Source organism: Papilio machaon, chromosome 3, assembly GCF_912999745.1.
Source record: "Papilio machaon chromosome 3, ilPapMach1.1, whole genome shotgun sequence".
Lineage (NCBI taxonomy): Eukaryota > Metazoa > Arthropoda > Insecta > Lepidoptera > Papilionidae > Papilio > Papilio machaon.
In genome coordinates this window covers 1,854,376-1,871,068 of record NC_059988.1, presented here as the reverse complement: position 1 = coordinate 1,871,068, position 16,693 = coordinate 1,854,376, and the positions used below count along the sequence as shown (strand labels likewise).

Here is a 16,693-nt window from a genome sequence, read left to right as displayed (position 1 = left end):
AAAGAAAAATGGTAGGTTAAAATATGATCAACTATAACATATGGCTAAACACGTTGTACATGCCTGATCCCAAACCTTTCCCACTTCTAAGGGTCGACTTTAGTATGGCAAAAACTTAAAACAACCGTGTTAGGTGGTACATTACGAGGATTTTTACAATTTATGAATGGTCTAAGCTGATAGAGATTAGCGAGTGTTCTTTTGACTGTTTTTTTGACATTCCTAATTCTTGTGACACACGTTTGTCACCTCATATTTTCGTATTATCAAGTTTATTACATCTTTCTGTATGATTTACATGTTATTATTATTTACATTTACTCAGGTGGCATGTGCTCCTATGTCACATGTTGGGTCGGCAATTTTTTACAACAAATTAAATAAAAACGAATGTTGGAGCGAGGATGATTTGGCCAAATTACGGGCGAGAAGAATCTTTGAATTGGCCATGCCACCCAGTGTAAATCCAGAAAAAATGAACGGTAGGTATTTAAAGGAGATGCAAAAGTACTTTCGTCAAGCTCTTCGTAATGTTGGTAAAGAAACAAACTCGCACTGTGCCACTCTTTTAAAGGCAGCTCTCGCCGACACTATCGGTGCTCATTTGACCAAAGAAATATTGCCAACTGCTAGATTTTCATATTACGCCGGTTACGTGCCTTATAGAGATGTCAGAGAATTACATAACTTTCTGGAACAAATCAAGTTACTTTTGAATACTCAAGGTTTGGGTTGGGCTCGACCGGATCGTATTCCGCAGTGGTCTAATTTAACCGTCGTTAAAGTTTTTGTTAGACACGGAAAACTCTTAAATCCATGTTCGGGTTTGGTCATGAAGAGAGACGTAAACTCCTGCATTCACATCCCGGTGCCCAAGCTGGACGATAAGGATGAACCATCAGCGATCGCATTGCCTTTTAAATTAGGAGGTATGGTCAGTTTGTCTTCGCCGCGATCTGAAAATATTTTGCTTAAGTATTACACGACAGCGACGAGATGTATTTTACACCATTCTCCGATCACATGTCGGCACGTCGACTTCTTGAATTTTAATAATGATATGTGGCATTGGATGCAAAATGACGTCGCACCGCATCTTGCCGATGAAAAACTTTACTCAGCTTTTGGAGGAGTGTTACGAATAGCCGCCGCTGTGCAAAGCTACGGCAAAGGCTTATCGCGTCGCAACCTTTACGAAAACGAGGAACGAGTGGTCTCTAGATGGCATCCATGGAAGGGTCTAAGTGAGACGTACGTTTACATGGACCCAGATTGGACTCCAAAACTATATGTTATTCTAGTAGTATTAGCCGCCGCCGTTATTTGCCTTTCACAAATTTGTTATACTTTTTTACTTGGTAAAAGTAACGGGTGTCATTGTACAGAACGACAGCAAAAATATCAAAATGTAATGGCTTTCACGAAAGACGAACTCGTTAATCCCACAATTTTGCCTTCGCAACATAGCTCGTTATTCTATAACCAGCACGCGCGTCTAAGGCGCTTGCCGGCAAAAACGAAAATATCTTATCGTAATTCAATAAGGACAGAAAAGGTTTACGATCTCCATGATAATACAGAGACGATGGCGGTTATCATGAGCGATAACGAAGATACAAGCGATGAAGATTCTCTTCCGGTTATCAACCAGGAAGGCAGCGGCGAAAACGTTGGAGCGATTCGATCGAAAAGCCCGCCGAAAATAGAAACCTCCATATCTGAAGTGAAAATAGTGAAACGGACTAGACCGAAGCGAGGGCAAATGTACTCTACGAGCACAAACTCTCATTCGGAGTTGACTTATTGTCGCGAGCATCAGGACACGGGCTCGCCGTGGTCGGGCAGCTCCACGTCAGAACAGTCCATTACTTCGGATAGTTCCAAATCTCATGGACGCAAATCGAGGAACTCGCGTGACTTGGCGTGGGCACGCCGCGTCGCCTCCAAAGCGTCGCAGGCAAAGTCGACGACGTCCGGCACAGAACTGGACGTCAATTCGTTCACAACACCGCCATCGAAGCATTGACCGTTATTTTTTAAACTTAATTGTTAGAAAGTCTTGATAGGAATATTAACTTTGTGAATAGAGTTTTAGCTGCAAGTATTACAATTTAAGATATATGTTGTTTAAGATGCATTTAATTTTTATGGGATAAATACTATATTTTAATTATTTACGTCTATTTTATTATTTAATTTAAAAGTTTATTACTTTGCAAAATTAGCACAAAGATGTAATCAATGGCAATAATTTTTCAGATTTCCCGGTACAATTAACGATGGTAAAATTCCAGAAATTAGTACTGCTACTTTTTTCTCAAGTCTTACCACATTACGAGAAAATATCACCCCCTATCTGGGACAAAAACTTTGCAAGATTATGCAAAACCCCATTAGTAGGGATTGCAATCCGGAAAAACGGATCCGGTAATCCGGCGGATCCGGCATCATTTAATGGTTACCGGATCCGGTACCAATATACCGGATCCGAAAACCGGATCCGGTGCTAGCAGTTTGTGGGAAAATAATATAGCTGTTGCATGAGTAGGTACTTTAAATGCGTTGTGCGTATATATTTGCAGCTCTATTAGAAGTCGTTTAGCTGATGACACAATTAACAATATTTGTTTTCTACGATCTTATTTTCAAAATCAATATTGATTTTCTTTTAATACTTATATTTTTTTACAATTATTACTTAAAATAATTATTTATCGTAAGTTGATTAAACTAAAGAGTCCTAAACTCATTATTGTGATAATTTTTGCCATTCATTCGTTCGACAGATTTATCAAATCATGATGGTATCTGTTATAATCATAAATACCTATAAGACTTGTTTGTTAGCATTCTCAAATACTTTAATAATGATTTTGATCTAATTTCAGTTAATTACGTAAGGTTAATTGTATCTATTAGATATTATAGTTACTTGATAATTAATAATTAATAATGTTACTTATAAATTGATCTATCTGTGAAAGTGAAATCTAGAAAGACTAAGCTACTCGTTACGTCGTTAAATTATTACTAGTTACCTACACTACTAAATTTTAATTGTTTTCTTGTTGTCTATTTGTTTTAACATTGGTTAAGAAATAAAGTCGATTTTCGGTGTCGTCACCGACTAGTTTCGAGCCCTACGGGGGCTCTTCATCAGGGTGAGTGGGATTGGTATTATTTCGCGGACGCGGCCCGTCGCTCACTGCGCACCTGCGCTCTTAGGGCGCGTCTTGAGGGGGCGGGGGGCGCGGGGTGCGCCGCCGTCGTTGACGAGGTTGATACCAAAGCAGTGTTGGTGTTGTTATTAGAGTTTCCGGGGGCCAACCCAACCAACACTGCTTTGGTATCAACCTCGTCAACGACGCCGGCGCACCCCGCGCCCCCCGCCCCCTCAAGACGCGCCCTAAGAGCGCAGGCGCGTAGTGAGCGACGGGCCGCGTCCGCGAAATAATACCAATCCCACTCACCCTGATGAAGAGCCCCCGTAGGGCTCGAAACTAGTCGGTGACGACACCGGATATATATACGTGAGTGTTTTAGCCGTTTCTATATAAGTTAGTGATCATGTCTCACGAAAGTTTGAATAATTTAAAAGTCGATTTTATATATTTGTGATTTATTTTTAATAAACTACCTACATATAAGTGCAGTGACACTTGATTAACTTACTTATTTTGTACTAAAACTCGAAAATCATCCTGATTTAATCAATCCGGTCGGATCCGGTCGGATCCGGCCGGATTGATGGGAATCCGGTCGTATCCGGCCGGACTGAAAATGACGCCGGATTGCAATCCCTACCCATTAGATTATCAACAGTTTAAATAGGAATAAAAATAACTTCTTGTAAATCATGTTATTTATTAAGATTCATACAAACGTCCATAAAACTTGAATAATACTAAAAGATAAACATTTTTAATGCTACATTAACCCAGCCACGTTAATAGGGCTTTAACATACATATACCTATATACTATCAAATAAATATATATATCACAATATAACAAAATTTGTACCTCACATATGACATTTCCACACTTACACAACAGATTATAAATGGAATATTATTTATATTAATATCATATAATTTGAATCACAGTAAAAATACGGTTAACATATCTTACAATATTATAGTTAATACATATAATGTCACATAAAAACAATATAAATCTAAAATGTAGACAACTTATTACCAAAATCGTGTATTTCTACTGCCGTAATATTTGTATTAGAACGGAGGTCCTAGCACGAATATTTGTGAAAATCTCAATCTTTCATAGATAAATTCGACGATTTATCCTGTAATAGGAAAAATCCAATTTTTCAGGAGAAGCAAAAAAACCGTATTTCTTTAATAACTTCATCAATAATTATTGGACCAGAATCTTTTAGATACCAAAATATGTATGTAGTTCGAAAATATGTGATTGTGCAAAATTAAAACCCGTGCATAATTTCCTTAGGTACTATAGATTTCAGATGTCTTGGCGGCTCTAACTTAGCGCGAGTCGGTGCGCAGAACACAATAGGTGTGTTGAGGCGTAGAGGGGTGCAGATGGAGAACACAACGCACATGACCTTGAGCCACCAAGTTATTTGAAAAGAGTTATATCAAATGTGAGTATATAAATACACGTTGAATAGCGTGATGCAAACGAACGCAACCATATAAAATTTATCAAAGATGGGTACCTATCTATCCGTATGTTACTGCCGCAACTTGAATAAAAAACATATAGTTATCTCAGTTTTCTATAAAAGAGTAAGAGAGATGACAAGATTTTTTTAATGTGTTTTAGCAGTTGAGTGTTTCCCTCGCTGTACTTTTGGAATTATCAACATTCTATCTAAGTTAATATTCTCTGTCACTTTCGCTTAACTTATAAGTTGTATTATTTTCTAATATTAATCTAAATGCATTCACTGCACCATTTAAACTACAACCGGTCATTTAGTTAGTGTGCCAGAAATTGTACGTTGAAATATACAAAACTGACGCATAACATAGTGCGGGGAAAAAGACCAACTATTTTAAATAAATAAAAAATTGTCTTAAATTTCAAAAGCGAGGTCACATTAATCTTGCGTTTTCATATTACATATGTACACAAAGTCCAGTTCGGCAATTCTTTTAGAGCTAGACAAACTATGTGAGTACACGAGAGCGCTATATCGCTACTAACGTCATCACCGGACAGTTCTAACTGTACGTACAATTCCGGCTTATGTCTAAATGAATCTTTTAGAGCAATTGTTACTGAAACGCTCGTTTCGTACAAATCCAACTATTAAGGCATCTTAGTTTTTTTTTTTTTTTTTGTAGGAAAAAAGTGTATTATTTTAACTTAATTTGATGATAAAACTGCGAAAGAATATGAAAAGATGTATGCTTTCAGCTATTTGTTAACCTTATATCACATGTTACGTTAGTAACTTATAATGTAGACAATAGTTGTAATATGGACCTAACTGCGTATGTGATAAGGATCATTTCCGTATGTTCTTGTACTGTCGGTCGCGCCACTTGCGGTGCATATGTTTGACGATGTAAAGCGGCAGACATGACACCAGAGTGATGGTCGTCACCTTCCACCAGAAGTCCCAGTGACGGATGAAGTCCGCGTCTGAAACATATTCTAACTCTTGTGGAATCGTGTTTCGGTTCCGCCCCGCATCCCAGCCGTAGTCTAAGGTCAAACAAAGATGTCTAAACGTTGATAAACATCAACTAAAAGTAGCTCTATTACTACTTATCTCTATCTATATATATAAAAGAAAGTCGTGTTAGTTACACTATTTATAACTCAAGAACGGCTGAATCGATTTGACTGAAAATTGGTGGGCAGGTAGCTTAGAACCAGGAAACGGACATTTTTTTTTCAATTTTTACCCCGTTTTCTATTTTTTATTCCGCGCGGACGGAGTCGCGGGTAAAAGCTAGTTGACTATAAAGACTTATAACAATAGTTGCATACCAAAGTATGTGGTGAAAATGAGCAGCGTGGCGGTGTACATGGCGAGGCTGATGAGTTCCGCGAGAGCCATGAGACGGTGCCAGGTGGCGACTGTGAGGGCCACCATGATCAGTTCGGTCAGGATGAGAGCAGTATAGCTGATCTCCACGATATGGATCAGCTGCTCCTCGAACAGCACCAGTGCGCCGTACATTATCACACCGCCTGGTGAAAAAACACAAGTTTGCGAATTTTTACGGACGCATACGCTTAAAACGATTTATGTACGTATGCGTGTACGTACGAATATAGATAAAAATATATGAGTCATAGAAATACATCTAAACGTAGGAGAGGCTAACGTGAAGTTAAGAAAGTCGTAAAGTACACAAAAAGTAGAGAAATTTAATAAATTGAGGCGTAATTAATAGCATCATAATCACTGGAAAAACGCAAAATTAAAAAAAGTATAGGTAATATTAACAAATTAAGGTAACTTTATAATCGTCTAACAATTTATAAAAATAGCTAGCTCTATTACTAGTCAAAAATCTATCTAGTCTAAAATGAATTTGCTTGACTTCGACTAGGAGTAATTTTTTCTGTTATTTATTTCAATAACACATGCTTACCTTGATATATAGATATTCCAGTCCATATGTAAAAGGTTTTATATGAGAGATGCCTTCCTTTAGTCAGCTGTCGATACAGCTGGGGATATCTAAGTGCAGTCGAGCTAGGTATATCTTTGTCAAGTACCTGCGTACAACAAAGTTAAAATATTAAAATTTTGTATGAAATATACCAATATGGGTCTCAAAAACACCTGCAAATCTTACTAATATTATAAATGCTATATGTATGGATGGATGTTTGTTACAAGGTACCTACAGAACGGCTCAAAGGATCTTGATAAAATTTACAGAAGTAGAGTATAGTCTGGTAAAATACATAGACTACTAATTACGTGTTTTTTATTTTGCTCGGACGGAGTTACGGGCGACAACTAGTTATAATTATTTTAATTTGTTTTTTTTTTGTCATGTCATTAAACATGCACATTTTTTATTAAACTACAGAAACATAGAAATAAAACATCTTTCATAGACAAAAACATGGTATTTGATAATAAATGTAACTGACTAGAGAGAATACTGGTAGCATGGTGAAGACAGTTCCATAGCCGACCATGAGGAAGCCAGGGTAGAGAGACACGGATGAGAAGTAGAACACCACTGAGAATACCGCCTGAGAAAAAAAATACCAACATATAAAATAAAGTAATGACTAGAATTAAAGAAAAGTTAGTAGTCAAACAAACGAACCACTTCAAAGTTTGCGTGCAAATTAAGTTATCGTCCGCTATGTCTAATTACAATTGTATAGTCTTTCTTTCCCAGCGGTTGATTTCCATGTGCGAGAAATTCAAGTTAGAGAAAAACCTTTACTAACGAGAAAAATATCGCGGTCCTTTTAATGTTATCCAGGTTCCAGGTTCGACTGTAAAGTGTGAGTTGTACCTGCATGGTGGATACGATGAGTCCGCGATGCACTATGAAGAGCGAGAGCGCGGCGGAGCGCATGGCGGCGCGCCGGCCGTGCACCAGCAGCAGCCGCGCCAGCGCAGACAGACCGCGCACGCTCACGTCACCAGCCAGAGACGCAGCACGACCTTCCAGACCCTCGATACCCACACCTAACACATCCTCATACCAATGAACACATGCTGGACAAACATACAGGTAAATGAAGCTCCTGTACCCGTCAGATACCCGTCTCTTTGTACGTTACTTTAACATTAATACGTGAACATTTGATTTAACATTAGAATAAAACGCCGGCAATGCATTTGCAGTTCCTTTGGTATTGCGAATGTCCATGGGTCCTTCTTTTATATAAAAAAACATCCCAAATAATTAAAGACTCTGGGCTCACTATTAAAGTGAAAAACTAATTTTAATCGACATACTTCCTCTTATAAAGGTAATTACGACATAATTGACAACAATCATGAAAGTCACCTAACAAAGTACTGTTTAACAAAAAAAAAAAGATCTAAAATCTAGATATTAAATGACTTACAGATGTATCGTGAATAAATTCCTATAGAAATAATGATATGAACTATGCTACCTAAAATACCTACAAAATTTAGAATACATTTGCATAATTAATTAATGTATTCCATGCATCTAGTTTTCATATCTCTGTTAACTTCTATTCAACTTGTTTATGTATAAGTTTTGTCAAAAAAAAAAATACTATACGCTTGTAATATTAATGTAACATAGACCATTAATTACCTTAAATAAGTGATAATTCTTATTAAGGAAATAAATATTTCTTAAACCTTAAACCGTAACTAAGTTTGTTTACCGATATCAGCCTCCTGTATCATGGCGACGTCGTTGCCGCCATCACCGACTGCTGCGACGACGTGTCCGCGCGCTCGCAACAACCTCGCCACTCGCGCCTTCTGTGTGGGAGAGCAGCGAGCCACCACCACACCGCTGCAGCGCTGCAGCACCAACACGAACTCCTCCTCGTACGACTGCAGGCACACCTACCAATCTCCAACACGTTAACAACCGCTTTATCATATACTAGCTTTTTCCCGCGACTCCGTCCGCGCGGAATAAAAAAAAAAAAAAAACGGGGTAAAAATTATCCTATGTCCTATTCCTGGTTCTAAGCTACCTGCCCACCAATTTTCAGTCAAATCGATTCAGCCGTTCTAGAGTTATAAATGGTGTAACTAACACGACTTTCTTTTATATATATAGATGTACACAAGTGTCGCCGGCGAAGAGAGAAGGGTTAAAAAGGTTTAACCTCCAGCAGGACAAACAGTTAAAACAATATTTTTAAAATTAATAAAGTCATTTTGGACAAGTGGTCCTTCGAGCCGGATTTAAAAAAAAAACACAGTCTTCAACCTAGACTATATATAATATTACTTAATTGGTAGTTTTCCGTAAGGTTACCTCTAGTGTCTCCCCCTCTATGATGAGATCGGTGTCATCTTCTGCGTTCTGCAGCGTGAGCAGCAGGTGGTGAGCGTGCCGGCGTGTGGTGCACTCGGGCGCGCTCAGCCAGCGCCGGCCTCCGCCCAGCTGCAGCGAGCGCGCGATACACAGCGCAGTCTCCAGCTTGTCGCCGGTCAACATCCAGATCTAAACACACAATGTACCAGTACACGTACAGATGCAATCTGTCTAGGATAGGTAATAGATACATATCATGTCCATATTTCATAGCTATATATTTAAGGTTTGAACTATTGTTTGGGTTGAAATAAAAGTTTATTTTTGTATTTTTTTTTGTCATCTTACTTTACTAGCTATGGTAGATTGTTAGCTAAAAGTGAATGCCCCGATATTATATTGTATTTGAGGCTCGGATATTCATCAGAAATGTCGTAAATGGTTCTAGTTAATATAAAGTATAGTCCGCATTTTGTTCGCTAACTTACGATATGACTTGAATCAGAACAAATTGAAATGATGAATGTGTATGGCTATAAAGGTAGAGGAAGACCAATGAAAGTATGGATGTATCGTGTGAAAGAGGATATGCGTAAAAAAGGGGTAAATTCAGATATGACGGCTGATAGAGATTGTATGGAAGAATAGTACATAGTGCCGACCCTCCATAGGGATAAGGGCAGGTTGATGATGATACCTTGATATTGGCAGTGCGCAGCATGGCGAGGGTGCGGGGCACATCATCAGCCAGACGATCCTCTACTCCGGTGAGACCGAGCAGCAGCAGCCCGCGCTGCAGCCGGCCCAGAGCCGCCGCCGTGCGCTCGCTGCGGTTCATCACGCTCAGGCGGGCCTCGTTGTACTCGCTCTGTCAAACATTCAAATTACACGTCATTGTATTAAAAGATTCAAACTTTATAGCGGCTCGTGATTCATGATTCATGGCAAAAATTCCGAGCCGCAATAATGTTTGGCTACAGTTTTATGACATTTTAAACCGTTCGTACTTCAAATTCAAGATATTCATTCTTGGTCATTGTTTTCTTAGCGACGACGAGCGTGCGAAGTCCCTCAGCGGCCAGAGAGCTGCACTCCGAGCTCAGCCAGCCCGCGCCCGCAGCCCCCACCGCACGGGACAGCGCTATGTCAGCACCCTTTACGTAATACGTTATCTCCCCGGAGTTCTCTTCCTGTTGAGTTTACTTAAAGTGTTTATAAACACACTCAAAGGTATTAATCACTTTGGGAGCCCTTAAGTGTTATTTAATCATACTAATTCAACAATGATAAAATCATTAGAGATTAAACAAGGATCTGGATAACAGAAATTACTTAATTAAGTTAATTCAAGGTCATAATTTTGATTACAGTTCAACCAGATGTTTTGTTAAAGTTCAACATCAAGTTAATGAACATAATGTGGTGTATAAAATTAACGTTTTAATTGTGCAAATGAATATACCTGTACGATGATGCCCATCATCTTACTCTCGCTGGTGAAGGGGAACACTTGCAGTATATTGAACTGCATGATCTCGTTTGCTGCGCGCAGCTTCAGCGAGATGTTGTGCAAGTCTCTTCTATATAGCGATACGCCCATCTGATAACATAAATACTATTAACTAGCTGTCACCCGAGATTCCATCGGCGCGCAATTTAAAAAAAAAACTTAACAAATAGCCTATGTGTTCTTCCAGACTATCTGTTGAGCCGTTCCGGAGATACCTTCTAACAATTCATCCATCCATTTAAAAATTGTTGCCTAACGCTTGAAATAATTATATTATACTAGCTGTCGCCCGCGACTCCGTCCGCGCGCAGTTAAAAAAAAAATGGGGGGGGGTTATGAAAAATAGATGTTGGCCGATTCTCAGACCTACTGAATATGCTCACAAAATTTCATGAGAATCGGTCAAGCCGTTTCGGAGGAGTATGGCAACGAAAACTGTGACAGGAGAATTTTATATATTAGATATTGGCAAGATAGAGAATTTATATAATTTTATTTTATATAATTTTATATATTAGATAGTGGCAACGTATAAATATAAACAAGAAATAAAATATTGCCTGCATTAAAAAAGTCCACAGATATAATCTGTAAAGAATAGACTTTATTCACAGACAATACAAGGAGAGAAGTGTATCTGTAAAATCTAGATGGACTCATGGTTCTTTTCAAATATCTTAGCAGACCAAGGTTATCACCTGCTGCTCATTCCGCTACACGTAAAATTATGTTCTATACAGCGACTCGTGCGAAGTTAAGAGTCGACAAGATATTTGAATACTACCATATCATATTATCGTGATGATGTTGGAAATATATTACCATGTCAGTCCACTTGACGAGGGCGACTTCATCCGGGCTGGCAGCCTGGTAGTCACACAGCTGCTGCTGCGGCACCGCACCCCCACAGCTCTCAGACATCACCGAACTCCCCATGTCTGGCAACAGATCCAGCTCATTGAAGCTCCAATAGTTTTGTTGTTATGAGTACGAACAGCAATCACGTGATCGTGGGTTCGAAGCACAGACCTTTCAAACTTTGAGTTACTCAGCCTAGTTTTACTTCAGTCTGTTCTAAGTTACCTGATTGTGCTTCATCAGCTCTCTGGTCCTCTATATCATAGACGGGTGTGACGTTGTGGCAGAGCGCGATGGCGAGGACCACCTCCCATATCTGTCTTGGCGTGGGCGCGAGCGCGGCGCCTTGCCCACTGGGCGAGGTCGGTAGGGAGGGCGCGTCGTTTGTTATGTACTGAGTCAGGAATGCTTCCACCTGTACAGTATATAAATTGTTGGTTTCCGAGACCAAATACCTATATAAAACATATCGTCATGTCTGTGACAGAGAAAACAGGATTTCAGGTCTCAGAAACCAACGATAAAAGGCTATGAAGAATATTAGGTCCTTACATATGAAATTGGCGTTTTGTATGGGAGGAACAAAAAGTCGAATATTTTTTAATATAATATATTTAATTAATCAAAGTATGAACCATTATTTTCTATGCACTTTTGCCATCTCATAGGTAGTTCATTGATCCCTTTACTAAAAAAAACAGTCGGACGGGAATCAATAAAATCTTTGAAGGCGATTTGGACTGCCCCATCGGAGTTGAATTTTTTCCCTTGCAAGAAGTTATCCAAATTTCGAAAAAAATGGTAATCTGTTGGAGCAAGGTCCGGGGAGTACGGAGGATGTCTTAGACTTTCCAATTGAAGCTCTTCTAATTTAGTAGCCGTCTGTTGCGCAGTGTGTGGTCTAGCGTTGTCGTGAAGCAGCAGTGGCGTGGAGCTATTGACCAGCCTAGGTTGTTTAGCCGCTAGCTTTTCCATCATGGTTTGCAATTGCTGACAATAGACATCAGCCGTAATAGTCTGGCCAGATTTGAGAAAACTGTAATGAACAATACCGGCACTAGTCCACCAAACGCTTACAAGTAACTTTTTTGGGGTTAATTTTCGCTTGGGGCAGGATTTGGCTGGCTGGCCAGGATCCAACCATTGCGCTGAGCGCTTCCGATTATCGTAAAGAACCTATTTTTCATCACAGGTAATGATTCGGTTTAAAATACCTTCATTATTGTGCCGGTTTAGTAATGTAACGCAACAGTCGACGCGCGTTTGCCGGTTTGCTTCAGTCAATTCGTGAGGTACCCACCTTTCAGGCTTTTTAATCTTCCCAATTTGCTTCAAGTGAATTAAAACAGTTTTATCACTAACATCGCAGCCTGCAGCTAACTCGGACGTGGTTTGCGATGGATCCGCTTCCACAATAGCCTTCAACTCTTCATTATCAACTTGAGTCTCAGGCCGTCCACGGGGCTTGTTCTGCAGATCGAAATTTCCAGAACGAAAACGTTGGAACCAAAAACGAACTGTGTTTTCTTTTGCAACACGACCGCCATACACATCATTCACCCTTCGAGTCGTTTCCGCAGCACTAGTGCCACGGCGGAACTCGTACTCGTAAATAATGCGATATTTTAAGTTTTCCATTTTGTAAAATGAGTGACGCAAACAGAAAAAAACAGAAGAAAAAAAACAAATGAATGACGGTCATCGAACCACAAATACATGAGTCTATAGCTGTACAAATTTGAATTTGGAATTCCTTACCAAAGAGGAGAAATTCGTGATTAAAGTGACCAGTACGAAAAACGCCAATTTCATATGTAAGGACCTAATATTAATGAGGTGTATTGTTTATACCTAAATTAAATTTTCGTCTTTTTTTAACAATGTTTTAATTTTGCGATAGATTTAAAAAAAAAAAACAAAGTAATGACTAAATGTATTCTAAAATGGTGATTATGTTAAAAAAGCAAATATTTTAATATTGAAACAGTTTTTTAGCTTAAAAATTTAGATTTACTTTATTTCAAATATGTATGTCATATTAAGTAAATAAGGCAAAGTAATTACCTCATGAAAATTATTTCTATCAAACAGTGCATTTTGTAGATGAAGCTTCTGGAAGACCATTTCGTTCTTAGTCAAAGTCCCCGTTTTGTCAGCAAGCAAATATTGTATACGACCGAGCTCCTCCGGTATAGTTGTAGACCTCATCACCGTACCCTCAATCTGTTTGTCTCTTTGTATCGTCCATGAATAAAACGCTTTCCCCATGTCTAGATTCACTCTTAAACTGTTGACAACAGATTAAATATGATGTACACAGATAAAAACAATTTATACCATTACCATATTTAAGCATTTATTTCATTGGAATGAAAGGTTAGATCTAAAATATGGTAAACTAGCTTTTGCCGGCGACTATGTCCCCGCGGAATTAACAAAAACCTTGATAAGTAGCCTATTTGTTCTACCAGACTATGTTCTACATCTGTGCCAAATTTCATCAAGATATGTTGTGCCTTTCCGAAGATAACTTCAAACAAACATCCAAACATTCACATTTATAATATTAGTAAGAAGTAAGATAGTAAGATTAGAGATGTGTACTTTATTTTAAATTCTAGCTATTGTGGAATTATTTACATTAGTATACATTAAGATATCATTTTATTGAAGACAAAAATTCTATGTCTTGTATTGTCTTGTCTTATAAAACAACTCACCTTATTGGAATGATGTAAGAAAAAAGTAGCACAAATCTAAAGAAGAATCCAAACCAGGGTCCATCGAAGCCTTTAAGTGTAATCAACAGGAAAGAGATGAGTATTGTGGCAACAAACAGCACTTTAGTGAGGTCGTTCACCTGCAGATCTAGGCGACCCACTTTTGACCTAGGTACTGCATTGTTCATCACACTGCGAGTTTCTATGCCTGGATAGAATGTAAGGAAGTGAGAAAACCTAGTGCGAGTGTAGAGTGAATGTTGGTTCATATTCAAAAAAGACGCTGAGAATGTACTGTGTTTACAGGTTTAAATTGAACATAATATATTTTTTTTTATAAAAAATCTGTACTTAGAGTATAGGATTCTATTTGAAACTGGTATAACTATAATATAATGTGTGTATTGAATTTATTATGACTTAAAAATGTCTATATCTACCAGTATAAATAACTAAGCCAGTGGCCTGTCCTGACGCCACAACACATCCACTCCAAAGTGTATTTTCAATATCCAAAGAATCACTTTCTTCTTCATCCAATCTGGTACATGTGCCGATAAAAGAATGTATATCCTTTTCTGGCTTCTCTACAAAGATCTGTGCATTTATATCTAGTAGGTGAGCATCAGTTGGTAGTTTTTGAGTTGAAGGCAATGGGATTCTAAAAAATAATACCAAAACATAAACTTTTCTGTATTACATTTCAAAGGAAAATAATAAAATATTAGTGAATCATAATATAAGATAAAGATTTCAAGTTTTGTGTTCACATTTTTCTTTGTCTTTGTTTGTATTTGTAATTAACTTGCAACAGATAAGTCAATTACAAGTCACAACAAACTTTTTGATGTACAGTGTCGTTGACTAGTACACATTAGGTGTACAGTCAGCTGCATAAGTATCAATTCATAAAACTTTATATACTTGAAAACTTTGGTTTCAAATATATATACACATTTCCTCATTCCGATAGTTGTATATACAAATGTTTTGAGGTATTAACAAGTTCGTAAAGCTTTGTAAATGGATACATATTTATGCAACTGACTGTACAGTATTTTGTTTCAAGAGACAAGGCAATTTTTCTGTATACAGTTCAGCAACAGCAGAAGCCTCTGTACCTTACTTATCAGAGATGACATACATAGTTTTTATTTTTATATATTACTTCCTTACCGTAATTTCCAATCAATCTCTCCGTCTAATTGGTCTGTTCTTATAAAAACAGTGCCCATTGTCTCATTAGTTCTTAGTAATATCATATCCGCTGGCACTCTCTGACCTTTGTGTAGCATTACAATATCACCTACTCTGAGGGCTGATGCAGGCACATACTCCGTGTAAAATGGACGGTATCCATCAGTTGGAGTGTCTAAAACTACACGCTCATAGCGTTGTCTGTTTACTTCTTTATCTCTTCTGCAAGTGTGAAATGAGATGTATGTAGCATTTAATTTAGCAACTTATTGCGTGTAATAGAAGTGAGCAGTATATTTAAATTGTTTATGCTTATGTTATAGTCTATCAACAACATGAAACAGTAAGAAGTTTGTATATCTTCAAATATTAAGCTCAAAAATATGTTCTTATTATCAAGCTAATGTGATGAATATCTGTAAGTCAATATTAATATTACCTGTATCTTCTAAAGTCATCAATTGCCTCCCTGAACAATGTAACAGCAAGTACAAAGCACAGCGGCCCCCAGTATGTATACAAGTATCCTATTCTTATACTCGGTATGAACTGGCTCAAGGCCATCACAAGGAAATACAAGTTTAGGAAGAATCGAAACTGTTCAAATAATACTAGAGGCAGGAATGTAATGATGCTATATTTCTGAAAAAATAATATGTCTGTTAGAACACTTTTACTACAAGTTAGTTTTTCTTTATTTTAATACAAAAAGTTCTTTACATGTAATATCAAGCAATTTTCATTGTTGGGATAATATGAAAAAAATAAGTGCAATATTTATAACACGAAAATTTTATTCTGATGTTTGACTTACTGTCTCCCGCGAATCCGTCCGCACAAAATTAAAAAAAAACGTAATAATAAGCCTATGTGTTCTTTCAGACTATTTTCTACATATGTGCTATATATCATCAAGATCCCTTGAGCCGTTCTGTTGATACCTTCAAACATCCATCCATCCGTCTAATCTTTCGCATTTATAATATTAGTAAGATTAAAATCTGACCTGATTACAAACATGGTTTGCTGGATAATCATCTTCGGGTAATTGTCCTAAATAAATTACTCTAGAACTAAATTCCTTCTTACGAAATCTCGTGAAACTAAATCTGAAATTAATTAAATAAAACAGGTTTAGTAAATAGCTAATAATCTTAAAAGGAAGAAAAATATTAAGTGTACCTTGACCAGATAGATTTCTTTTTGGGTCGTGTCAAAAGTGGAGTAGTTTCCATATTTGTTAATCAAATGGTCATATTTTATATCTTACATACAAATCTTTGTGTTATCAAAACAACCGTTACCCTATTTATTAATGAGAGATAAAATCAGATAAATAAACATAATACAACACAAACACAAAGACAAATTGACAATGAGCTCTGTTGACATTTGACAGTTTTAAACAGACTGCATTTGATGATGTTTGCGTTTCGTTTAACCAAGACTATAAAATAATCATTT

General features: G+C 37.6%; 2 protein-coding genes across 2 annotated transcripts; one reads left to right on the top strand and one right to left on the bottom strand.

Annotated features, from left to right (window-relative positions):
* Positions 1–242: 242 nt before the first annotated feature.
* Positions 243–2,088, top strand: LOC106707882. The gene has a single exon (XM_014499329.2). The coding sequence runs from the start codon at positions 290–292 to the stop codon at positions 2,024–2,026; it is 1,737 nt and encodes a 578-aa protein (XP_014354815.2). The 5' UTR covers positions 243–289; the 3' UTR covers positions 2,027–2,088.
* A 3,233-nt stretch (positions 2,089–5,321) lies between these two features.
* Positions 5,322–16,614, bottom strand: LOC106707874 (probable phospholipid-transporting ATPase IIB). The gene is made up of 19 exons (XM_014499320.2): positions 16,412–16,614; positions 16,236–16,338; positions 15,669–15,871; positions 15,209–15,451; positions 14,473–14,693; positions 14,033–14,240; positions 13,377–13,599; positions 11,538–11,727; positions 11,277–11,392; positions 10,407–10,544; positions 9,952–10,134; positions 9,642–9,812; positions 8,945–9,133; positions 8,337–8,523; positions 7,481–7,656; positions 7,104–7,208; positions 6,593–6,719; positions 5,982–6,185; positions 5,322–5,630 (listed from the first exon to the last, which is right to left on the bottom strand). The coding sequence occupies exons 1-19, from the start codon at positions 16,462–16,464 to the stop codon at positions 5,494–5,496; spliced, it is 3,177 nt and encodes a 1,058-aa protein (XP_014354806.2). The 5' UTR covers positions 16,465–16,614; the 3' UTR covers positions 5,322–5,493.
* Positions 16,615–16,693: the final 79 nt, after the last annotated feature.